Raw genomic sequence first — 27,873 nt, 5'->3', positions numbered from 1 at the left:
TGTAAGGGGTGTTTTCTGGTGGGTGTCCTGCTTGATTTGGTTTTCGTTATCTAGAGGTTGACCGCCCTCGATGTTATTGCCCGGTTCGAGTAAATATAAATATAAGTGGTGAAACTTATAGGTGAAATAGAGATCTGAGCAGATATATATAAAAACCAACACGAGCCCCCATACATGTAACAAATAATTTAATCAATTACATAAAACAACTGTGAGATGTCATTACATCAGGAATATACTCTGCTTTTAGAAATAAAACTTTCACCGAACTACAAAGAAACACAAATAGGTTTAAATAAAATAGCCGATCTGTTTACTGATAGATTTAGTTCATCATAGGATCGAGTGAACAATCTAAGTCAACGTCTTGTACAATTGCATAACCTGCTCGTCCCCAGTTTGCTCTGCTTCCACTGTAGCTGTTCAGACCCTTGGATCTTAGGGTGATACTTTCCACTATCCGTCTCAGGATACTCTCAGAATACGTTTCAGAAATCAATTTGTCGCAGGATTACATCACAGGATTGTACGTCCCACTGTTCTCTATACATCTCAGGATAATGTCACAGTATACGTCTCAGGAGCTGTTTTCTCCCTTTTAAATAAATATGAATAGAGACTACCTAAATTTCCTGTTATTTATGATACAGGGGATTTTGTATTATTCTCACTCGTTATCAGATTTTACTATCAGTGCTAGACAGATGCTAAGGCTATCAATCGACTCCACATGTCCTATAATGACCCTAGTTAGTCAGATGGCTAATTTGTTACACATTAACATCACACATTAACACACCACATGAGGCCTGGGGTTCTGAGCCAGCCTCAATTTACACAGCGAATAAATGGGATACATTACATCAATTACTACGTCATTTCAATCAATACACACTTTCTCTTAATCATACGTGAAATCTTCTAAATTTGGTGAATTCACACGGATTCTCGTAATCATATTAACTAATGTAATGCATTAAATTCTTAGAACCTAATTCTTATGCAAACAAGACGACAAATTCAAACAATTCATCAAGCTTATCTAAAGAAGATTAATGTACGACTTCCTATGCATAAACTCAACACAGTTATACTTCATAAAGCAAATTATTATGCGAATGTAGAAAAAAGATTCATGCAAATACAAGTAAATAAATTCAGCAAAGCATTATATATGGCATCAACAAATTGCATGGAATTGTCACACTGCCTTTGCTTTCAATGTTCCTCCCTCTAATCGCCAAATTAGTTCATCAGTTTTTTCAACAACAGTCTCCTTTGGACAACAGTTCTTTTTCGAGGAAATTTCTTGCAAATCCCTCAGAGCCTACTCTTGGGTTTCTTCTTGCAGGAAAAGCTTAGACTGATTTAAATTTTCGATGTGGCGATATTAAAACCTAGGAAATTTTGTGTGGGAAACACGCCCCTGTTTTAATGTAACCAATCAGATTCAGATGTCTCTGCTGCCTTTTCCAGAGGCGCCAAAGTTGGGGTCAGCTTGAAATGGTAGTTTGAGTAACAGAGTTTCTGCAATTTTTCAATTGTGACAACTTTACCATGAAAATAAAGTTTACCCTGTCCCTAATAGTCCGTCTGGCTGCTGTATAAACAAATGCTTAATTAAGAATAAAATTCTCCCTCTAAAGGACATTACCAAGCATGGTAGTATGGCGATATGATACGCGCCTGTCTCCATAAATCTAATTAATGGTTCTCTGGTCTCAACTAATGTATTCTTGTTAGATCGCCAGAAATTTGCCCCATCACAGTTTATTACATAACAGTGTTATAAAATTGAGCTCATTTTCTCATGTAGACCATACAAATCGAATGCTATAACCAGTTGAATCTTGTAACAACAAAGGAACATTTTAACACAGCCTTTGGGATACATACATGTATTACCTGGTAGTTAGGAATTTGGAAGGAAATTTAAACTCTGACATTTTAAGAAAGGAAATGTTTTATCCAAGAATGTAATAAACAGTCTTTACTGTATATGCATAGTTTATGATTTTGTTGAATAATACACATAAAGCAACATTAATAACTTACTACATGTACTACTACTACTACTGATAATAGTTACAGATAAGAACAATTTTGATATTGAATAATGTTTGTTTCAAAAAAATAATTTCAAAGGTGGACATGTTTACAGGGGTCACCTGTGTGCAAAGACCAGGTTTGCCTTTTCCCATGGGTGACTGTTATTGACAGATTTGACCTTGTTTGCATTTGTGTTTTGAATACCACACAGTAGTATTCGACCTTGTTACAACTCTAATATCTGTGGTAATTTTCAAGACTGAAGACTGATACATGGTCATGCTAAAGGGATGATGAAAGCAGATATTTTTGTATGCATGTAATTACTTTTTACCAGAAAATTTTGGCCAGCATGCATCCAACAGTATTTTAAGTGTCTTATTCAGTTCCAACCAATTATTTCACAATACATGCTGTTGTAATCTGTTTATAAAGATGATAACACTGTATTTGGAAACAATAACTGATTGGTCAAAATCTAGTTGGGGTAATGACCAGGTGTTCTGGTTCTTTTGGTCATTGATTTCCCTATCATCCCAACTAATCCTTATAGGATGTGGGGCCCTAAACCATTGGTCCTTGGTTCTTGATGCCCCCACAGTAGAGGTGAATATACAGCTCATGTACCATCCATCACCTCCTCACCAGGTGACACCGTGCTGAGTTATGTGCATGCCACCTCCACAACTGAGGGACATAGTGATGCCCATTCATTCTCCGGTTCAGAGTAAGTGAGATGATGATGGACTCCAATGAGTTTGAGGTAGAAGCAGCAAAACTGATGCCTCCTATCAGGCCCACCTTTCCTCACATTTGAAATAGGAAGATGAGGTCTGGTCTTTTGATATGGTGGTAATCAGAATCTACTGCCCCTTGCCCCCTGACTTGTGCCCAAAACCATTTGCACACAGTCCGTGAAGTTTGGAAAAAAATCTTAAGTGTAATGTAAATCAGACCTCTTGCTTCTGCCTACTTCCTCCACGCTTGAGGAAAATTACTAAAGTTCTCGGCAGGCCAGAATGTTGCTTGGCAGATTCGAGGCTGGTTAGTCCCTCCTTAGACATTGCGACCCCTGGTCTATGCTGCCATTTACTGGGTACATTCCCCAAATTGACATACTGGTTCTTCCCATTTGGACACTGGGTCATCCAAAGTGGTTATTTCAACAGGAGCCTAGGCATGCCTTCTTATTAAACCAGAAGCCATGGAACAGAAGGCTGAATTACTTGTCACCATAGCTTTGCCTGCTGACATTTCTCAGAGCTCTACATTGTTTAGTGTGCTGAGAGAGGCCTTATTGAATTCAGTCTCTTTGCTGCTGTACCCAATACATCCTGACATGTACGTCCTGTTGCAGTGGCATAATTGGTGGAATTTTTGTACATCTGCCATGTCATTGCAGAGGACTCCTCAAAGGTCTTACTTAGCCACAGTAAAGACCTTTTAAGAGCTACTCAGTATTTTCAGGATCATCTTTGTGCATCCTTTCAATCACAGTTGCACTTGGCCCAATGCAAATGGTCTGGAAGCATGTTATTGTGAATTACCCTCAGGGGCCATCCATCAAGTTTTTCAAACAGATGTAGCCCCTGTATAATACGCAGCCTTAAATTAGACCTCATCGATGTCAGGTTCATGGTGCACAGGATGATCTTGCAGAGCCCCATGGATGAAGTTGTGAAGGAAGGGGAGACCAGCCCTTAGGACCCAAATGCTCTCCTGCCATGCATCCCAATCCCAGATGTCCCATGTGTGCTTGCTTGAAACATCTTTTGAGAGGCTTAGTTGAGCATCACGGATGAGAGTCTGTTCTGTTATGAGCAGTGGTACAGACTCCACCTTTGGGAACAACATCCTCTATAAATGAACCCTAGTTTTGATCATCAGTCCAGTCTGGTGAGATAGAAGGAGGAGGTAGGCATCTTTTGGCAGAAATAGTATGTCAAGGTCCTGAGTGATCCCTGTTTATAAAGAAGGGAATAAAGTTTCACATTATAACTGATCTATCCTTTTCAAGTCATTTTGTTCTGGAAGAACCTTTAACCTTTAGGATGCCTATTTGCAAAAACTGATTTCCTTGATATTGCAGTTACCTCCAATTTTGTTGAGGTGGGTAAATTTTTTAATTTTGGGTTCTACTGTTCAGAGTCTTTTCTGCATACAGTTTTAAACTGGTTTATGGGAGAAGCAGTTGCCTACCTTCGATTACTGGGAACACTTGTTCCTCCATATTTCAGTGACATGCTGATCTGCAATTTTATGGTTTAGTTCCTTTGTCAATATCTGTTCTGTTTTAAGTCTGCAGTATCTGGATTGAGCCTTCTTCCATAACAGGACTTCATTTACTTAGAGATGAGCTTCCTTTTGAACCAGAGCTTAGTCCAGGTTTCACTGGCTCAGACTTATTAAATTCTGGCAATTCATTTCTGCTTGCCTTCACTTATCCCTCTTGGAGCAGACTTTCACCATTTGTACTGGTGGATGAGTTTGGACAGATTCCCTCACCTGACCCCTGACCCTCAACCACTCATATCTGTTCACTGACTTTTAAGATTCATTATATTTCTAGCATTGTAAGGGTGCATCCACATAATAAAGGGTTGACAGTCTGACCAGGTCAGGTAAGACAGTCCTTTTGAATTGGACTCCACAAGAGAGTTCCTTATGTCTCTCCAGTCTCAGACCAGAGAGCATGGGCAGTGAACACAGTCATCTTCCAGTAGGATCACCTGTTTGCATACGCATTTCCACTGTTCCAACTGTTACTTAAAAGAGCTACAAAAAATCAGAACTTCCACTGTTCATGTCATTCTCATAGCCCCACTGTAGCCCCAACAATCATGGTTCATTGATGTTCTGGACCTGTTGATAGATCAACCCAGGTCTCCTCCTCACAGGAGTGATCTTTTGTCACAATACATGGGTTCCCTCCTACACATCAAAAACACATATTCTCCTCCTTCATGCTTGGCTCATCTCAGGGAACTTATCTGTCAGAACTTGTTTTGGGGTAGGATTGCCAGTTGCATTATTCAGGCAGGGAGAGCTTCAACATCAAATGTCCACAATGCCAAGTAAAAAATCTTCTGTGATTGTTGCAGTAGGAATGCATTACTCTTCTCTTTTTATTTGTAATTTTCATTTCTAATTTCCAGTCGCTTTTTTTTAAAGAAGAAAATATGTTCAGTATCAGCTAAAAGGTCTGTGGAGATGCAGCAAACAAGTTCTTTCAGGGTGCAACAATTGGTTCAGATTTGCACAATGCTGATCTCATTAAGTATTTTGAGCTTAGAGACCAGACTCCCACTGTTATGCTCAGATGGAATCTATCTAGTGTTTTATGGTCCATAACCAAAAGCCCCTGTGAACCATTGGGTGAGGTTTCCTTTCAGTGGTCCAAAAACTCTACGAACCATTGAGTGCACTTCCTTTGAGGACCTCATGCTTAAGACAATTTATACTCACATATACATCTGCAAGAATATGCGGCAAGATACGTGAATTTTCTGCTGATGCTGTATCTGGTTTAATGGTAATTAGGATTTTGTTTCTTTCCTTTGTCAACTGGAATTAGAAGCCAAACGAGATGGTCAGTATAGTGTTTTATGTCCAGCTAGGGCACTATGTCTCTATCTAAATGCCTTGAAATGAACAAGAAAGGGAAGGAAGTCATTTTCTTCCTTATAATGGCTCCAATGATGTTTCGGTCTTCATCTCTTGGTGGATTGTCACTACAAGCAAATGAGGTTCGATCCGACACTGTCTCATTGGCCTGTCTTAATCATTTTTTCTTGGAGGATGTTATGAAGGCAGCTTTTTGAAGATCCCACACCACTTTCTCCTTGTACATCTGTTCGTTAGCACAACAAAGCATAGGCTTTGGGACCATATACTGTAGTTGTGGCGCATGGCTCAGAGGATCATGTCAACCATTTGTAAAGTTGATCTCCCCGTCATCCTGCCCACCCGACAACTTCAGCTGCAAAGTAGCATTTGGTATGATATTGCTGCTATTAAAAAATAATTTGGCATTGTTAAAGTAACTTTAATTATGCAATACTGTTGCTGTTGCTGAATGGCCTCCCTCGACACTTTGATGTCCAGGCATAATAATGTCTGTGAAAAGGATTGGGGCCATCCATTTAGTATGTGCGCAAAAATCTGGCAAAGCTTTACCCACCTCCCTGTACACATGCATACCTTTTTACACACCCAGCGTATATAAGCTTGATGCCCCCTCCCCCCTGCATTCTATTGAGTGGCCTATATTTAATCCATGTAGAAATGATCAAGGATTAATAATATTAACATGTTTAATAAAACGGATAGTCCAATGACGCTGCATGTCTGGCTGCATCAAAGAAACAAGCTGCATAACTTTAAAAAGTTTGTCTAGTGTCCACTATAATTCAAATGACAACTGAATCCAGTCGGACAGGTTATGTATTAGACAAATTGTTTTCGAGATTTCACTCCCTTCCCATTTCCTATGTGCACATACATTATCAGATTATCAGTAGATTCCCCCCTCCCATTATATACAAGCATATGTATTTGGGGCATCCCTCCTCCCCCTTCATGTGTCCATACTAAATGGACAGCCCCTTACTATTTTGTGCATGGTCATGTGAGTTGCACATGTGAACTGTGTCTTCTTGACAATTCTCCACTTTTGGGGGAGGAAATATTCATATCGTTCAGATGAGAGTTTCTGACACAAGAAAGTAAAATCTGCGCAGTATGTATGGATAAATATCGCATAATTAAAATTAGTTCCCTCCCCCAATTCCATTTTCATCAGCTGGCACAGGTTTTATTCATGTGAGTGATATGGTTCATCGATATATTGTTGCATCAATACTATTGTCATACTGATACACATATCAATACAAGGGGTGAAGAATCGATACATAATGCTATTTACCTTATACTTGCTACATTAATATTCAACAGTAATGAATAAATATTAGTTTTTTACTCTTTTATTTTTTAAATTGAGAATTCATATGAGATAGATGTTGTAGGCAGTCATTTTTTGTCAGTAAAAAAGAAACCCCTATTGACAACATCCCCTTGCCTTCTACCAGTTAACACGAGGTGTCCCCACCCACCACTATTTCCATGTTATCTTATTTCAACTGCATTTTCAGCAGAAAGGAAACTTTACAAATATGTTCCACATGTATATTTAAGTATGTTACTGATCATTTAATCACCACTTTTACATGAAATTGCTTTGTTGATTTGTATTTTGTCAGCTTGGGTCCAATTTGCTGACTGCAATTCGGGTAATGTGCTGCATTAAATATATAAATACATCAGGATAATGTGACTGGGTGGGACATCATGCTACATGTCTGTGGCATGATGCCCCAGTGCTACACATCACTGTAAACTGCCACACTGCAGACATCGTAGCAATATGACTGAAAAACTGTTAAAGCTATGTTAAAAATCTAAATCTGACACCCACACACATTAAATTCTGATTTGTGGTTATTGTGTGTTCCAGCTCATGGTAAATAGTAACAAACAATTAGAACTTAATGTAGCTTATTCCCTGACACACAGAAAGTATTGGCAAAAAAATCAAGAAATAAACAGAAGCTTTGTGCAAAAGTGGTTATTAAATGACCTGAATAGTACTTAATTCATACATGAGGAGCAAATTTGGAATGTCTTTTTTTTATGTTAAGATATTTAATCAGTGACTGGTGATGCTGATAGGATAAATAAAATTAGCACAGTATTGATAATGAAATGCACAAGCTTGTCAACTTGCATAGATTTTAGTTTTTGTATAGAAGGGGAGCTGGTGTTCATCAGCTGTTTTCCTTCACTAACAAAAACAAGCGCCTATAGCTATGGCAGTTCTTTTTGCATCTGCCGGAAGTACAGTGTGGTAGATTGTGTTATTATTCATTCCCACTCACACACACAGACTTCTTCTAGATGAGATTTTCCTTGCACTGCTTCTGTTTTGAAGACAAATTTAACTGAGGACATGAAATAGGTAGTAAGATGTCTTTAAAACATTAATGCAGTGCAAAACAAAAGGCATGGTGACCAAAACTGAGTAATGCATTTGATCAAATGGGGCAGTCTGAAATGACCAAATCACTGACAAGTAATAGTTGGTCTATAATTATTTTTGTTACCCCCCCCCCCCTGCTGTGGGTGAGAATGTCATATTAATATGCTGAGTCTGTGTCTGTCTGTGGTATGCATACTGGAAATATAACCAATATGTCAACACACAGACTTTCATCAAGTTGATATGTGTCAGTAATGTGTCATATATATCATGAATTGTATTGATATATAGTGTATGTGTATCATTTCACCCCTACAGATTCAATAAAACTCTTTTTTTAATAGGTTGAATAACTTGTTTAGAATATGGGAGGGTCCTAATTTAAAATTAGATGGGCCCCAAGCATTGGGCTATTCAATTTTATGAGTTTGGTCCCCATGGATTTTCACCAGTATGCTGTTCAAGGCATTACTGCACTAATTAATTTTGGTTATATTCATTTATTTCCTTGGGGTGGCTCAGTGTTAACATATTAACCCCTGGAGGTTTTGTTGTTTTCGCCTGAAATTCGAGTAGGAAACACATTTTGAAAGCTATTTCTGAATAAATCCTAATAAATCAACTTCCAGGTAATTTTCCAATAACATAATGCCTAGCTGTGTTAGAAACATTGTTTTTCTTTGGCTCGCGCTTGAGCGTAAGGGTAAAAGTTGTTTTTCTTTGGCTTGCGCTTGAGCGTAAGGGTAAAAGTTGGATTTTTTAATATTGTTTTTTGCTTAATGGACCCATTATTTTCGTATCGAGACCACTCTTTATTCCAAATGCCCATCTTATCCTAATTTTTGCAAAGGTTCATTTGTCTGTTTGCAGTTCATACCAGTCTGCCACAGATCTGAGACCAAAAAGTCTAAAATCCAGACACAAAATTGGATTCTGACCACTGGCAAATTTTGGGTGGGAAAAAATCGGGTCCGGAAAATGAGGTCTTTCCCTCTGTAGTTTGTAGTGCAACTAGAACTTCCAGATTTTTTGGTATCATTGTTGAGCTTCATCTGTCTACCTTTCTATAATACCACCCACTTTAGTGTATCATACATGACCTTGACACTACAGAGCTTGGCAGTAGGCTACTACCTCCTGCCACGTAAACGCGTCACCAGGGGTTAATGTGTTAAAATTGTTTCACTTTTTGACCTGAAGGGTGTGTTACGTTCCCAGTGTTGGATAAGCCTGGATTGGATAATATGGGGTCTCCTTGGGCAAGGCACTTCATTTGGAGTTTTCACTAGTTTGCCCTAAATGAAAATGGTGCTCATCTTACATTGATAATGGCCACCACAGTTGTTAATTTGACAATCTTATCTCACAAGAATATCAGAGATGGTTTGAACACTACAATTAAAAAGAAATGGTCTTGTTTTGAATTCTTGGAAATTTTGTTTTGGACAGCAGTGTAAACCACTGTTATTGTTATTGTTTGTGTGTGTTTTGCAGTTTGGTGTTACATATTCAGTACAGTGATGTCCATTGTCCACGTACTCCTTGTTCTGTTGTACTACAGTGAGTAGAATGTGAGTTGCTTGCATTGCATGTGCCTAACATGCAACTGACAATTACATTAACAAGTTCCCTTTTCCATTGTTCATTCCTCCAATGACTCTCCAGGAGTCAGCTTCATCATATCTGGGTGTAGTAAGTTACTCAATACTTTGTAAATGGTATTGAAGAAAATAACTATTGTACATCAAAATATGACATGGCACTGGAAAGTTTTTAGTAGTTACATTGTGATTGTTTTATAATAGTTCCATGCCTTATAATTTTGTGAATTTTCTGTGTGTGATAGATTTGTTTACTTTTAATTATTTATATATTTCATGTCTGTGTGTTGTAGTGACTCATTTAGTCATCATCACTTCTGATCAAATTCCAAGAACTCATGGAGGCGTAACTTTGTTTTTTCTCCCATATACCTGCCTCATGTTTTACAGCAGAGTATTACCGGGTAGTCCATTTCCCTTGGAGGGACTCTTATTTTTATCAGAATAGTTGCCACCTACAGTGATCAGTTGCCATTGGTGTTTTTAATGTGGACCAGTGGGAGTCAGAACACACCAATTGCTTGATAACTTGTGCCCTGATAACTCACAAACCCGCTTATAACGTGGGGTCAGGCATGGATCCCATTTTCTTACCAGAAAATACCCCCCCCCCCTTTTTTTTTAATTAAACTTGAAGAAAATCACAATCAAAATTGCAAACTGAAACATTGATATATCGCTCATTTTATGGTTAAAAATGGTTGAGAGGACCTGGAAATTTAAATCAGTATTGTGAAATTATCAACTTTTCATAAAAAGTCATAATTGGTTACATTTTCTTTCCAAATAACATTCTGAGTACAACGCAATTGAAGATATTCAAGGAAATTTTGATCAATGAAAATGTCACTTACACCTAGTGTAGGCAGTACATTAGTATTTAAATGCCAATTAAATAATTTTTATTAAGTGAAATTTGTGTTTTAATTCTATCTTTTAGTTCCTCTTAAGTGTAATCATTATAAATGCAATGTGTATTTAAACATAAAATGTGTCAGCTATGTCTACAGGCATTTCTCTGAGAACCCAGTAAAGTCCCCTCCGTGTTTTGATGATTGACTTGTGGAAGCATTGGTTGTATTGTTGCACTGAATTTAAAAAAAGCGTTCCTTCCTTGTATTATCACGTCAGTTATGTCGTTTGAATCAAATAAAGGAGGTGGAATAAAAGAAAAGCTAAATGGCACACAAATCCATCCGACTTAAAATCTAGCAGCCTCTGTTGTATGTTAGGTGAGCTCACTTCATTTGTGATAATTGTGATCAAAGATAGCAAGGCAGCCAAGCAAAACAAAAACTTCGCAAAATAAAAAGCTTGGTTTCACAGATACGGACCATTGTGGGCATGCGAGTTTCAGAGAATTTCTGAACTGGCACTTAAAGATTTCATCAAGGATGATAAGTTTCACCGTACCATATTTTTTTAAAATCCCCCTCGCCTTAGCCCAGTTAGTTCTAGTGTTGTAGCAAAATGTATTCATCAAGGCATCAGTAGCTAGGCCTAGTTTTTATATCAATTACGTTGACAAACTCTTGCCCATTCACAAGCATTATGTTTTGATAGCTGAATGACCATTAAACCTTTTCCGAGTAAGGTATAGCAACTATCAATTTCCTGCATGCTATCATTTGATGATAAAACATACAAACATATGTTTTAAGATCAGAATCGGTGATCTGGATATATATTACCTGCCTTTATGCACTATTTCGTCATAAAATTAGCTTGAAACTGTAAGTGAACCAGTAGGCCTAATGGGAAATAATGGCGGACTTCGCTAAGTCTGGGATGTACCAGTTTATTAGATTGTTTGTTTTCTTAAATCATTGGGCAAATATATTCAGAAAAAATACACAAATCATTGAAACCAAAGCCTAGTTATTATTTTATTAAAGATTTAACTTTAAAATGCAAATTATATAGGTCAGAAATGTATGGGACAATGCTATGTTGTGGAATTTGCGAGATGCGCTTTAAGGTCCAAGCTGTTTTCTGACTTGACACATATGTGCGAAAATACGGGAAAAAACAGCAAATCAGATACTATTTATTTGCCTAAAATTACTACAAGTACGTATGCAAATAAATAAACTATAAATTTGTGATGCTGTCAATGGCGTTGTAATGAAGCTATATTATAGTGAGTGATTACATTACGATAACCTCTCCATCTAAAAATCGATGCACTCACGTCTATGTTGATTCTGTAGGAAAGAAGGGACTGCAACTTATGATGGTGGGACTCCTATTTTTACCAAAATGGGAGTCCTGGACTCCTAGTTTTAAAATCCTAGCGAGACCTCTCTATTATTTATATAGAATAACGAACAACTTCATTTGAAAAAGCGTGACAATTATGATCGACGTGATTGTAAAACAAAGATTCAGTCATTAACACATTAACCCCTAGCGAAGAGTTAACGTGGCAGGAGGTAGTAGCCTACTGCCGAGCTCTGTAGCGTCATGGTCATGCATGATACACTAAAGTGGGTGGTATTATAGAAAGGTAGACAGTTGTAGCCCTACAATGATACCAAATAATCTGGGATATCTAGTTGCACTACAAAATACAGATAAAAAAAACCTCATTTTTTGGACCCGACTTTTTTTCTACCAAAATTTCGCCTGTGGTCTGAATCCGATTTTGTGTCTAGATTTTAGACTTTTTTGTCTTAGATGTAATGCAAACCGGTATGAACTGCAAACAGACAGATGAGCCTTTGCAAAAAGTAGGATAAGATGGGCATTTGGGATAAAGAGTGGTCTCGATACAAAAATAATGGCTCCATTTAGCACCAAAAAAAAAACTACTTTTACCTTTCTGCTCATGCGCGAGTCAAATAGCCAATGAAAAACAATGTTTCTAACACAACTAGGCAGTATGGTATTGAAAGATCACCGGGGATTTGGTGTTTTCGGATGTATTCAGAAATAGCTATCAAAATGTGTTTCCTACTCGATTTTCAGGCGAAAATGACAAAGATCTCCAGGGGTTAATATGTTTGAAGTTTAGCTAAGAAGATTTTTTCAATTTTTGGAGGTCCCTTGGTAACGTGCACCCTTGCTTATAGTGCACTCTGTGGACCCCATTGTGCACGAGTTATTGAGGGAGAGGTGTACATTAATATTAGAGATACCATAAATACTGTATCTACTTGCTTGTAAGTTGAGTTTCGCTGCGAACAACACAGATCCTGATCTGCTGTAACAAATGCTCCTGCAGATCAGGTTATAAGTTGTCTATTCTGATTGATTGTAACAAATCAGATCCATCAGTGCATTATGTGATGGCAGAACTGGGTCTATGCAGTTTGCAGTGGGACTTGTCTTATAAGCAAGTATATATGGTACATTTTTTTTATATATAATACACTGCTGGTTTCCTAATGTTTCTCTTTGACTCATAGACCCGGTAATGTGTGACAGTGAGCTTGGAGCTTCATTTTTTTCTCCTTCAGAAGTGACTGTACTAATCAAAAGTGTCAGGACTATCACTGGGACTTGCAATGCTAATATTGTGAGAACAAACACTGGTTTCCAGTATAGATGACTGTTAGTGTCAAGAGGTGGTGGGAATGTATGGTCTTCCCCAACTCCTTATGGTATTTTTGGGTTATCGTTATCTACTAGATGATCGACCACGTGTTATTGCCCAGATCAAGTAATCAATAAAGTAAGAAATTAATGGATGGAAAAACAGAGATCTGAGCAGAGTAATAGAATAGAATGAGCCACCTTATTTAAAATACAACAGTTTAATCAATTACATAAACAAAATGAAATCGAACATGACAAGTGAATGATGCACTTTCTCTTAAAAATATAGTTACATAATTATGTGAAATTCAATTTGCCATTCTGTTATACTGATAGAACAAATTTGATCATAAGATCAAACTCAGATTGCTGTCTTGACAGCTTCATTTGATGCTTCCAGTCCTTTCCAAAACTGCTCTTTCCACACTGTGCAATACAGATGTGGAGCTATTTCCTTTAAAATACCAAAATAATACCCAACCTAAATATATGTCAGGGTTTTTCTTTCTTCATTTGGGATCAACAATATTCCCACTCTTTATGTCAGATATCTATCGAAATTCAACAGAACTAGCTATTGGGTCCTGAGTGGCCGCGTGGTCTAAATCGTTCTCCGTTACGGATCACTGCCATCTTACCTCTGTCTGCGTAGGTTCGAGTCTTGGATTCGGCCAATGTGGGTATGTGAGAAAGCTTGCCAGTAGCTTCTCGAGGGTTGGTGGTTCTTGCAGGGGTTTTCCCGGGTTCTTCCTCCACCATTAATACTGGCCGCCATGTATAGCCTATCATGTGCTGAAAAATGGCGTTAAACCCAACAACAACAAGAACTAGCTAGGGTTATTTCACACCTAATACACACTCCAAACCCTCATTAATATCCTTTTAGTGCTCTTGCATTGCAACAGAGACCATGACATACGTAAACCTCTCGGATAATGTTACTACCACTCTGTGGCTTTAAGTTTACCAGCAGAACTAGGCTAGTTGGCACTTGTTACAAAGTTCTCTGCTGAAGATAATTCACAATTAAATTACACAAAAATTAATGGACTTCACTCCATGTCTTGAATACATTACTATGCTAATTAGTAATTCATTGATATACATTTTCAGACGTAGAAAAGCTAACTTTTATATTCACACAATTTATATCAGAAGAAATGCATGAAATCGTTTGCTACACGATTTCTATTACATGTAAAACTACTAAATTTAAACTTATTCATATAAATAATATTGTATGACATTCTTACAGCACATCAATTATATAACATGCATGATTATTTCTGAATGCAAATAAAAACTGAAGTATGAATTTAATATGAATAAATTCAACAATAATTTAAAACTTAATAAATGAACACATTGTATGTAATTGAAACTAACCTTTTGGTTCCTGAACTCTTGCTCACTTACCATCAGAGTATTTCCCTGTCTCTTTTTAGGAGACGGGTCTCAAAGAGTTCCAGATCCTCTTGTTCTTTTGGACATTTAGTTTAATGAAAGAAATTGCTTGTTAATTTTCTCTGCTTCCCTCACTTAAGACTTTTCCCCTCAGCAGAAATTAGGGCTGCCTAATATCACAAGGGGACTACTTTAAAAGCTTGAATTCCATCTATGAAACCTACCCCCTCATTTAACTTAGACAATCAGGATTACTTCTTTACCTGCCAAAAATCTTTATCATTTTCGTTGAAGTTAGAATAATACACTACAGATTGCCTTTATTAATAATTATTCTGGAAAATATGATTTTATATTTTTTTTCCAAATGTATAACAACTTCCTAAAATATTCCCTGGTTCATCTCAGCTTTTGACATTTTACTGCTATGGCATTACACTGACATATCTGTTGGGCTGGTATGGAATGGACTCTATATTAAAATTCATTTCATGCCTCTCCAAGCAGGAGAGGTTAATTATTAGCTGCCAAGTTATGGCAGACCTAGCCAATACATCAATCATAATGTTTACAAGTCATGTTGACCACAACAGAAAGTATTGTGAAATTATACTACAGTAGTCATTCTACAAAATTTTGCACCAGTACAGTTAGGGTCCACTTGTTACTGTGGCTGTGGTTTGGTTTGATTATCATTTGCTAAGAGATTATTGACTATAGTCTGACCAAACCTGTTTGTTTGTACCCCCCTACCAATTTTAATAATGGAAACCTTTAATGTGATAAAAGTGCAAGGAACTTAGTCAATTAATTCATTAATTTATAATTTCTAACATGACTGTGAGTAGAGTGGCACTAACACCATCATCATCTGCATGTTTCATGCTTAACGGAAGTTTTCAATATAATAGATGGACATGCTTGAGATCCATTTCCAGTTCATGGACAAGTCCATTTTCAGCAAAGGAGTGTGTGCACAACTACATACACATGTCTGCTTCTGATATTTACAGTGTCGAATCAAGCAAAGGAAAAGAATGACAACAACAAACTTACCTTTCATGTTGATTTAACAAGCGGTTTAATTTCTATATTCATGTGTGCAAAGGGATATAACTCTAAAGTCTCAACATTATGGTAATTTACAGAATTATTCAGCAGTTACCAAACAGGATGAACTATGTCATTGTGTTGTCTGAGGGAAGTAAACTAGCCCATAATATATGCAATATGGTGCTGTATTAGTATGGAAAGTCTGTGAAGTATGAAAGATGCAGGGGATGCCAGTATTAGTGCCACTCTGGTCACAGTCAGGTTAGAAAACATAAATCAGTGATTCAATAGACTTAGTTCTGTGCACTTTGTATCACATTAAATGTTTTCATTATTGAATTTGGTAGGAAGGGTACAAACAAACGGGGAAGTATAGTCAGACTATAGTGTTAATGCCCAGCTCAAGTAAATAATAGCATAAAATATGAAATTAATTAATGGAAATATAACAGTTTAATCAGTTACATAAATATAATTAAATTGAACATGACATTTGAATGATAACTTCCTCCTAGAAATAAAATAACCAAGTTTATAAGAGATGCACTCTGTTGTACAGCTAAAACAAAATTTAATCATGAAATTGAGTGAATGACTGAACTAATATGCTCAGCATGCCTGCATAACCTGGTTGCTTCCAGTCCTTCCAAATTTAGTGCTGGTGACAGGTTAGAGTTACCATATTCCTTTTCCTCTTCTCTCTCTCCCTCCAGCATTTCTTGGGTCATCAACCATAACTTGGTTGTCTGCTTTCTTTTCCTATTGCATGGTGCACATGTGGAGATATGTCCCATTTAAATGTTGTTGTTGTTGTAGGGTTTAACGCCATTTTTCAGCACACGATAGGCCATATATGGCGGCCAGTATCAATGGTGGAGGAAGAACCCGGGAAAACCCCGGAAAGAACCACCGACCCACGAGAAGCTACTGGCAAGCTTTCTCACATACCCACATTGGCTGAATCCGAGACTCGAACCCACGCAGACAGAGGTGAGATGGCAGTGGTCCGTAACGGACAGCGCTTTAGACCACTCGGCCACTCGGGGCCCCCCCATTTAAATAAATACATAAATGCGCACACTAAATATTTGTCAGGCCTTCTTACTTCCAGGATTGAATATTCCCACTCTTGTTATGTCAGATATTGTCTTATTGCAATTCAAATGAAACTACAGCTAATATGGCAGTTCACAGCATGACAGCTGATACACACCACCCTATTACCATAATGTTAGTGTCAGATGCAGGAGGTTGTGGGTTCAAACCCTGGGCGAAAGATGCTAAAGACTTCTAAAATTGGTACTTCGAGCTGCCTCGCTAGGCATTCAGCATTAAGAGGTCAGTGTTAGGATTGGTCGGCCTGGTGTCAGGATAATGTGACTGGGTGGGACATATGTCTGTGGCATGATGCCCCAGTGCTAGACATCACTGTAAACTGCCACAATGCAGACATCATAGCAATATGACTGAAAATTTGTTAAAGCTACATAAAAAATCAAAATCACATCACATCAGACTGACATATTTGATGTGGAAAGACTTAACCCTTTCAAGTTGATTTTGCCAAGACTTCCATATTTTTACCTGTCTGTCATAAGAGCATTGACAACCTCAGCTAATAGACTGATATGGTATTTGAATGTTTCAACAATTACATTTACTGTAAATGTTAGAACTATCTGCATTTTTTTTTATAGAACTTTTCAGACTTTATTTTATGCTTAACTATAGATAAATACCCCTCTCCCTCCTAATTAAATAGTTCCTAAGGGACCAACATTTCATGGGGGGTGTGGGTGCATGGAAATTTTGTTTTTGTTTTTGTTTTTAAATTTCTAGTTCACAAATTGCTTCAAAAAATATTTTTTGCTCTTATTTATAGAAAATAAAGAATGATATACAGATGTATACATTATATTAGTTCAAAAACAACTACATGTATTTGGAAATAAATTTAAAAAAAGAACAGCAGGCTTGAAAGAAAGTCCAAGCCCTTTTCTGCAGAAATGAAATGATAGCTTAACTGGCCAAGTTCACCCTTGATCCATGTTATTCTACATCTATGTGGATCAAGGACAACTGGCTAGCAAAGATAATAGGTCTAGTAACCCAAAGGTAAATAACTGGTTGTGGTAGTCAGAGTAAGTTAAAGGGCAATGCCCTACTCTTTCAACTGTTTTACTGTTTTTGGCTGGTCCCAGTGTTAGTAAAGCTGCTGCTACAGAACAGTGCTGTTGGTTGTCATAAATTACACAAAACAAGAACCAGTTTTTGAAATATTTCTCATAAATATTTTGTTTGTGGAAGATATTTCTACACTTCAGGGATTTCCCTGGCTCACAAAACCAATGGCCCACTTTCCTATATAAAGCAATGCAAATTGAAGATAAACAGTGGGTCATATCAACATTTATAGGACCACCAAGAAAATTTGATGGGCAGAGCATGGTTTGATAATACACCAGGAGCAAAACAATACACCAGGAGCAAAACATTCTATATTTATATTGGTCATATAGGGGACCCATTCAAATATAAATTCAGCTGAACTTATCTGTTGTACAGTTTTTGCAGATTAATGTGGTACCATCCCAGGGAGATTACTGCATTATATACAAGATGAAAATGATGAATTATTGTGTGTGTTGGTATTAATTTTTTTTAACATAGCTTTAACAATTTGAGTCATATTGCAGTGTTTGCAGTTTCACAGTTTATATTGATGTCTATCACTGAGGCATCATGACCCAACCAGTCATATTATCCTGAGTCATACTATCCTGACATGTTCCATACTATAAAAATGTTGTTGTTGGTGGTGGTAGTTGGTTTTTATTGGTGTTGGTGTTGTGTGATTTAACGCCATTTCTCAGCACACGATAGGCTATACATTGCAGCCAGTATTAATGGTGGAGGAAGAACTCGGGGGAAAACCCTGGAAAGAACCACCAACCCACAAGAAGCTACTGGCAAGCTTTCTCACATACCCACATTGGCTGAATCCAAGTCTCGAACCCACACAGACGGAGGTGAGATGGCAGTGATCCATAACGGAGAGCGCTTTAGACCACTCGGCCACTTGGGCCCCGGTTTTTATTGGTACTTTGAGCACATTATTGACTGTATATAAAATAGAAGCAAAATACCTCTCCATCTGTGATTTCCCATTTGAATAGACTCTTGTTTGTTTGGTTTAGAAGAGCAAAAAATATATTGATTTCATGAAAAGTTTCAGGAGGATATTGGTGAGAGTAGTATTCCTGCATGATTTTGACATAATGCAGGTATTTTATGGTGGGATTTTAGTAGCCTGCTATTAAAAATGTATTTATGTTCATATTTAGGTCCTTTTTTCACTGTTTGCAGTCCTTGTAAACTTGCTGAGAGTGTGTGTTGGAATGTTGCTGTAATTTTACATTTCTGTCAAGGTGAGTTTGATAATAAGCAAGATCTATGCATGTTATTTATGTGATCTTCTGGTGGCAATATTTCTGATGCAGTTGTACTCAAACTTGGAATTGGTGGGTTTGATAATGAGCACAATGAATTCATACTAATTTACTGTCTTGTATCTGATTGGGTGAGGTTGTTACCCTTCTGGAGGATGTACGTACATGTATTTCTGATCTGATTTTGATCCACCATAAAATATGAGTATATATCATCAAGATCTTGATGGGTTTGATAATTAGCGAGATCCATCTTTATTGATGTGGAAATCTTGTATCTGATCGGATGAAATTGTAACCACTTTGGAGGTTATATTTCTGAAACAATGTTTTTCAGACTCTAGGAATATATGCATATATCATGAAGTTTTGGACAGTTTCAGTAATGAGCAGGATCCATTTATAATAATGATAATGATTATGCATTGGCTGGACTTATTCTCACTCTAAAAGCCATAATTCATATCCAGTTTTGATCAATCTGGAATACGGGTCTAGCATCAAGATCTTGGACATTATCAAAAGTGGACAGGATCTTGCATCTGATTGGCTGAACTTGTTGCAGCACTGGAAGCCATATTTTTTTTTATATCTGATTCTGATCAAATGTAAAAGACAGCTCTGGTGGCCTAGCAGTTAGAGCATCCGCAGGAGGTTGTGGGTTTTGGGTTCGATAAGATAATATAATATATATTGTGTGTGTGTATGTGTGTGATTTTTACATTTTTCTTAACCTCCTCTTTTCTTATGTAGTGTTTAGCTCTACATAGATGTATCTTTCTTCATTGTATATCATTTTGTTTTATTACTGTGTGCATCTTCAGTGTATATCACTATCTTTGGTGTGTATCATTTTGTTATATCGCTATGTATCTTCAGTGTATCCTGTTTTTTTATATCACTTTTGGAAATAATTCCAGTTCAAAGAAGTCACTTCGACCTGCCTTCTAAACAAGAATGACTGAATTTTGGCAGAAGCCTTCCCAGTTGACAATATTTTATGGTCTTAAATCTGAAGTGCACATTAAAGTCAAATCCATGTATCACAAGATACAACAAAGGATTGCTAAACTGTGATGGGTATCAGTTTTGATTTATAGCTGTTAGTGTCTTTGGGGCACTCGATATCAGTTTAGATCTTTTGGCACAAAACATCAACACAAGTTTAAACTTTGGGTGTATTGCTATAATGCCAGCACATCCCAATTCTTTGAGAGTTCATAATGACAGATAATTCATTAACCCTTTTCTTCTTCCCATTTCCCCCAACTCAGCTACAGAAAAGTATCCCCACACTTATAAAAGGTCTTAAAGTATGGCTTATAGTTATAGCTGTTGGACATGAGCTGCATCTCTTACATTGTGTGTATATGTGGGTAGTTTCTGCTTCACTGAGAGCCGACCTTGTGCATTTCATTTACACTGTGCTGATATGTTAAAGGTTTAAAAGCATTAAAAGAAACTAAGACATTTACACATGCAAGTCATAGTGTGTGTGTGGGTTGTAATTATTCTAATGCATTTCCCTAGTATTTTCTTTTTCAGGTTTGTGGCTGATTTGAACTCTCTTGTTAACCGTATTCATCATAATACTTGTACTGTGCAGAATAATATTTGTTATTTGTGTAAATTTTGTGAACTTGCTCATAATAATCACATATCAGCTAAATCAAAACCATGTCTCTACCATTTTCTGATAGAAATACCAAGACTAAAGTAAACTTTTTTGGTACATAACAGGCATTTAACCTTGAGGGATCTTCGAGATGGTTTTGACATAGTTGACTCCCATGTGCAAGAGCGTCTTTTGAAGGCAGTAAACAGAGCAAGAGAAGAAGAAGATACAGATGAGGTATGTTGATTACAAGTTTCTTTATTCAGGTGGAGAGGAACCATGAAGTTTCTTCATATTTGTGGACAGGGACTAGTTTTTTTGTTCATTTCAGTTGGTTGATTTATCAAGATGTTTATTTTTATCTCATATGGTTATGAGGTCGCCAACTCATTATGTTTGTTTGTCCATCATGATATACCCATGGACCAGTGTGCTTCATCTGTTCACTTCCACTTTTCTTTAACCAATTTGCACATTTTTTTATGGGGGATGTCCTGCTTAAGGTCTTTCAGATTTTGTTCATTGGATGCCAAATCCATCATCCAGTATGTGTTGGTTGACCATCGGGCTCAATGAAGTCAATCCCATGCTGCTCTTCGCTGATGAGTCCGATATGAGAAGTGCATGCCCTGGAGCAGTGTGTAAACTGGAGGCATGATTTGGTTCTTGATGTTGAGGCCTTCTGGCATTCCCACTGGCGTTGGCGACTTTCATTCTATGGGCATCCTCGAAGGTTTTGCACCCATTACAAACAGCTGCACACCAGCCAGGTCTATCCTTGGCGTAGGACTCAAGGTTTGTCACAGATATCAAGCAGCATCTCAGGCTGTCCTTGATGGATTCTTTGAATCTTTTCTTCCTGGGGGCGACCAATTTTCCTGTGTCCACTAGACAGAGCTCCGTACAAAATCTGACATGGCATTTGAGTCTCCTCCATATGGATGACATGACCCATCCACCAGAGTTGGGCTCTTATAACCTTCATCCAATATGGCCACCATTATTAGACATAGAACAACTTTTAAGCAGGGTCTCAAAATCCACTTGGCAGAATTTGACAGCATTTTATGATGAAGGCCTTCAGTTTTCTGCAGTTGGAATCAGTGCACCATCAAATATTGTTGATCATTGTAAAATAGAAAATCTTGAAACAATGTTTTTTGCAAAAACTTTTTAACAGAATTAGTCTACATTTAATTGAAAACACCCTGGCCTTGAGGGCTATTAAGTCATTGCAGATGTGATCTGCTATCAAATAACATCACCATTAATTTATATGGACTTAACAAGTTAGTCATTTTATGTAAAAATTTGTAGAAAGGGAGTGGGTGTTGTTATTAGTTTTCCTTCTTTACTGGACGAAAAAAGTACCTGTGGTCACAGCAGTTGTTTTGGATCTGAAGTAAGTATAGTGGGAGGGATTATTTTTTTAGTTATTCTGTGCCTGTTCTAGATAAGATTCTTCTTGCAAGAAGATATTGCACTATTTCTTTCTATTTTTAAGATAACATGGTAACACTTCCAGACTAAGTGAAGACAAAGAATCGGTAGTTAGACACGTTTAAAGCAATCCTACAATACAAAACAAAGGGCATGGTGGACAAGACGAGTCCTGCATCCAGTCCAATAGAGCAGTCTGAAAATAGTTGAATTAGAATCACAGATAACTATCAGGTAGTCTGTTAAAAGCATTTTTATATTGTTAAGGATGAGAATGGAACATTAAAATATGAAAAGTCTAGGTCTGTCTGTAATCTGCCTACTGGAAATGGGACCAGTATGTTGTTAAACATGAATTGGCATCACACTGCCATTGTCAATCATTTAAAAAGATGACAAGACCTTCAAAGTTGAGGTGGTTATTATTAATATATAGGATCAAAAGTTTTGTATAGGGATAGATATCGATGAGTGTTGACTGCTCCGGTGGCCATTGTGGTTCAGGTATATACCTCGGATGTGAGAGGTCGTGTATTCGATCCCCGGCTGAGTCATACCAAAGACTTGTAAAAATGGTACTTACAGCAGCCTTGCTTGGCGCTCAGCATTAAGAGGTTAGTGTTAGGACTGGTCAGCCTGTTGTCAGGATAATGTGACTGGGTGTGTTAGATGTCTGTGGCATGATGCCCTGTGCTAGACATCACTATAAACTGCAACAGCTGAGACATCGTAGCAATATGACTGATTTTTTTTTTAAAGCTATGTTACAAATCCAAATCACACAAACTCGATATGTGGTACAGGTGTATTTTTTCACACCTTGAAAGCAACCTGACATCTTATGTACAAAGGATCAGGGCTTTCCTTATCAGCTGGGAGGCAGGAGATTTACCTGACTGCATGACTGTCACATAAGCTGACTCATAAGTCAGCCAAATTGAAAAATCTTGTTATTGTTACTTCATCAGAATGGATGGTTATCCTCACATGGGGTTTAAGTATAAGAGATCCTGTGGATCAAGTTGAGGCTTGTGATCTTGTCTTTGCCAATTTGCAATAACAATGTATACAAATAGTGAACAAAGAAAACTTCAAACTTTTCAAGTTTAAATCATGTTCCATGGATAAGCCGACCTCCCTTCATCCAGGTTTTAATTTGTTCCTAAATTATTTGGTTTATATGTGAGTATATATGGTAAGTCTATATCATTAGTACAAAGCATGACATGATTATGGAAACCCTCTTACACTACATTGACTACATGTTTCCATTTTTTTTAAACATACAGATATGCATCTTTGTAATAAAATATGTCTGTTGTATGCAGAAATGAAAGAGCGTATGCACTGTGACTTTTGATTGATGTTACTGGTAGCTTTTATCACTAAGTTGGAAGCATGAATTGATAATTAGAGAGTATGCATTCCATCCAGCAGTCCTAAGTATGTTTTTGAAGCTGTTGGTTATAGAATGCAGCATCACCTGTTTCATGGAGTCGGGGTAAAAACGATGTGTTTACTTTACAAACATGTGTCTAGTTCCTGGAAAATGTGTGCATGGGCATACATATTTGAGTCAAAAGTACTAAACAGAGGCTGGACTAGTTGTATTTTGGATAGCTTAGTGTATTCAGTTGTGTGAGAACAAGTTAAGGAAACAGTTTAAAAGTGATGAAGAATGACAAATAAATTCTGTCATTTCTTGCATTTTTGTTATTTTAATAATAGAACAAAACTTTTATGTGTAATTTCTTTTTACATTTGTTTGCTTAGAAACATATGATCTCTAATTAAAGTTGCTCATAAACTTTGTATATTTTGTGAAGCACCAAAATGGTCTGAGGATTGTTTGCTCAAAAATTTATTTTTCATCTCTTGCAATACACATATGTTAATGAGTTCTAGTGGCTGAATCTTAGAATACTAAATGGCATTGAGTACAACTTAAAAAGAGCATTCTGCACTGTCTGCTTTAGCTGAGCCAAGACACAAGTTCCACATGATATAGTGAATGCCCACTATTACACTTTGCTGCTACTTTCTAATTGTGGCAATAAAACTTAATCCAATCCAGTAATGGATAAATGAACCTGTTATGCCATTAAATGTGTATGAAAACAAAAAGAAAACAGTTGTTTGCATAACATTTGCAATCAACAGTATTGGAAAAAATGGCTATAGAAAGTATTGTATTGACCCAGATTTCTTGGTCAGATGTTCTTGCATTTGTATAATGCAGGTGTCCAGCAGGCAAGTGATATCAGGCCAGCATGGGAGTCATGTTCTCCCATGCTTTAATTTACATTCATTTTACAACACATAGAAACCAGTTATATGACATATTTTGATGAATCAGATGCTGGCATAACACAGCCTGTTATATAAAGAGACATGGATAATTTGGACTGAATTGGTAAACGGGGAATTCTGTCCTCCAAATCTAAGGAAGCTATCTTCTTGGGGCTTGAGATTCAGGTTAAACATGAAAGGAATATTGTTTTCCATTTATCTTTAAACTCTTCAGTACTGATGGAGGAGAGTAAAGAAGGGCAGAAATTAGATTACATGTTCAGTTAACTGTGTGAACTGTCTAAAATGTTGTGTCTCAGAAGTGATTCCCTCATTATTCAGATTGCTAACCACTCAGCCACTCTAGCTCCCTATAGAACAAATACATGTAAAGCAATTAGACTTAAACCTGTCAATGAGGCTATGGGTGTCTGGGTGGTCTAAATTGCCTTTACCAATCAATGCCATCTCACCTCTGTGGGTTCAAGTCTCAGGAATGGCCAATGCGGGTCTGGTTGGCTGCAATGAATAACCTATCACATGCTGCAAAATAGTGTTAAACCCACAACAACAACAACTAGCCTGTACAACAGTGTTAGTATGGGCTGCCAACTATGTGAGATATTTTCCCCTCATGTAGACATATTGTTGGTTTTAATGTCATTTTTAACACATAATTAACTTCATGTATATCATGGTTAGGAATTGGAAGCAATGTGTCTTTCCCAAGGACACACTGAGCATGCCTACCTGAACTGGCATGGGTGGATATTGAACCCATGACCTTTTGGTAATGGGTCTGATGTTGATCCAACTGAGCTATGGCAGCTCCCTGCTGGAACAGAGTTATTCAACATTGTTTGTTATGACATTAAAACATAAAAACCCTTGCCATCAGACACATCTTGAATGCCATCATAAATTATGGAACTTACTGTCATATAAATTATATAATGTGCCAGCAGGTCTTGTTCTACAGTTTTGTTCTGGATGAATGGTTGACATAGACACTAATGCAAGTAGTGCCAGTGCATCAACCATTATCATCTGTATAAATTAACTTACAATTCTATGTTTTGTTTTGTTTGGTTTAATACATTTCTCAGCTTATGATAGTCTGTACATGGCTGCCAGCATATTTGGTGGAAGAAGGGCCTGGGAAGAACCACTGGGCTTTGGAAAGCTATTGGCAAGCTTTCTCACATACCCACATGATTGGTTGAGCCCAGATTTCGAACATGTGGACAGGGTGAGATGTGTGAGTGATCTGTATAAGTGAGCACTGTAGACCACATGTCCACTTGGGGCCACATAATTCCGGGTTAGTTTTACATTTAAAGAACAAGTCTGTACTGGATATATTTCATGAGGAACCATTGTATCATAGGAATGGTGCTTGTACATTTTACCTTGGTGAAACGTCACATGCAGTGATATCATTTTCTAAAAGTAGCCATTTGCACAAGGTGAACCAGCATAATGTCGTTAAGTGATCTTTTCTGTGTTATTTTTCTTACTGAAAACCATGTACCAGGAGCTAAATTTGTTCATCTGAGTATCGATGTGCATTCCAATTTACAGAGGCAGTTAAGCCTGCAGACTATATAAATCATATAATCCGATTTGATGAATCTTTCTAGAACCGTATACCCTTATTTGCCATTTATGTTGAGACACCATAAATTAATTTTTAAAGTAAGTTTTGTGTGCACTGTATGTTCTGGGACACATCTTTTCGAGTCGTAAGTTGTGGAAAAAAAAAACATTTGAAAATTACATGTCGATAAATGCACTCTAACTGAAATTTTATTTAAAAAAATATAAAACTGTACCTAAGATAAAACTTGTTAATCCACTGCAGCAGCATCTGACGTCAACACAACCCTTCTCCTGCACACATACGATCCATTCTTTCAGTACATGAATATTTTTTTTAGCTTTCTTGTGCCATGAAAAATTATCATTAGAGGAACACATCACTTGAAGCAGAAACTGCAAGGACTAAAGTAAGATTTGTAAAAATCTGCACCAGTCGTGCTAATTCTCAAACTTTTGACCCCCATCTTATTGTCAGTCTATCCAGGAATGAGATAAAGTACAGGAGAATTTTATCCATGTTAATTATCATATTGTCTGCAAAATCATCTTCTCTTTTGGCCTTCACAAATTCATCAAATGATTTTATTTTCTCCAAATCTTCAGGCCAGTGCTGGGTCATCTGTGTCCATGCACGAAGCACTATAAAAATTGTTCCTTAGTTTCAATTTATTTTCAAAATTTCCATGAATAGCAGTGAAAAGGAACCAACATTAACTTCCTTATCTCTGCCATCTTTGTATATATATAAAAAATAAAAAATTCTGCATGCAAAAGTCGGCCTTCGAGGTTGGCTTGCTGTGTAATAAAATTCCTTAAAAAAGCAGCTTCAGAGTAGTCAAAGTCAGCTTCTGAGGTCGGCATCCTTTGCTTCAGAAATACGCTTTGTCTTTGATGTCCTGTCTGTAAGTTCAAACAATGACTTTACTGCTTGCTGCCAGTTGTGTTTGTTCACCACCCAGGCTTCTATTTGTCTGGCATCTGTAGTTATAATTAATACAAACGGGCATTGATGTCTGTGGGTAAATAGTATACACAACAATAACTTGCTTTAATGTTGCTTGTAACCCATGCTAGCAAAAAGATAGTCACTTGCACTCAAGTGAATCTATTTTCAAATAATGATTTTTATTTGCGAGATACTGTTATATAGTTGACGTGGATATAATTCAGTCTTGGTTATTTTGCACCTAATACCATGTCATGCATGAATGGCAGCTGTCTTCAAGTGATCATTTGATTATTTCCCTCTTGTTTGGGATTTTTGTTGGATCCAGTTTTCAGTCAGAAAACATATTCAAACCTTTGAGTATCACCAAACATGAGTTGTACTCAACGTTCACATAAATGAACAAATGTGTCATGCATTATCGGACATGAGTGGTACACACTACAGAATGGATGCATACGCTACGTATATGGAGTTCGTGGATATATTTTATTCTTTGATGCTCATGATGAAAAAAAAGGAATAAATGATAACAATACAAAGTTAGTTTCTTTCACTGTATCGTCATATAAGTGTTTTGTTTATCTATTTTAATGCAGCATGTAGTGAGAGGGCACAAATTCAATAAAAAAACATTTTTGTTTCTTAAGTTTGGGACATGATTTAGGTGAAAAAGGTTTCATCATAAGTTCTGGGACAGGGGAAAAATAATTACTTTATCATGTCCCAATATATACGGCAAATACGGTAATACACAAACTGCTTTCATTTCATGACCGATACATATACCCTGAATATTTTGAGATGAAAATTCCAAGTTAATTCCCCTCCAATTAAATAATTTTTATGAAGTATTC

The 27,873-nt window shown here is 37.1% G+C and overlaps 1 protein-coding gene across 1 annotated transcript in view; it reads left to right on the top strand.

The window, feature by feature from the left end:
• The window catches only part of LOC149807158 (microtubule-associated serine/threonine-protein kinase 2-like), a 346,090-nt gene that overhangs the window by 10,689 nt on the left and 307,528 nt on the right, over positions 1–27,873 (top strand). Inside the window, exon 2 of the mRNA XM_089962846.1 lies at positions 20,868–20,979. Within this exon, the coding sequence (XP_089818972.1) occupies positions 20,868–20,979 (112 nt within the window). The remainder of the gene's footprint in view (positions 1–20,867; positions 20,980–27,873) is intronic.

The sequence above is a fragment of the Sinohyriopsis cumingii genome, chromosome 1 (genome assembly GCF_028554795.1).
Source record: "Sinohyriopsis cumingii isolate HCF-2022 chromosome 1, ASM2855479v2, whole genome shotgun sequence".
Classification (NCBI taxonomy): domain Eukaryota; kingdom Metazoa; phylum Mollusca; class Bivalvia; order Unionida; family Unionidae; genus Sinohyriopsis; species Sinohyriopsis cumingii.
This window is presented reverse-complemented; position numbering and strand designations above follow the sequence as displayed.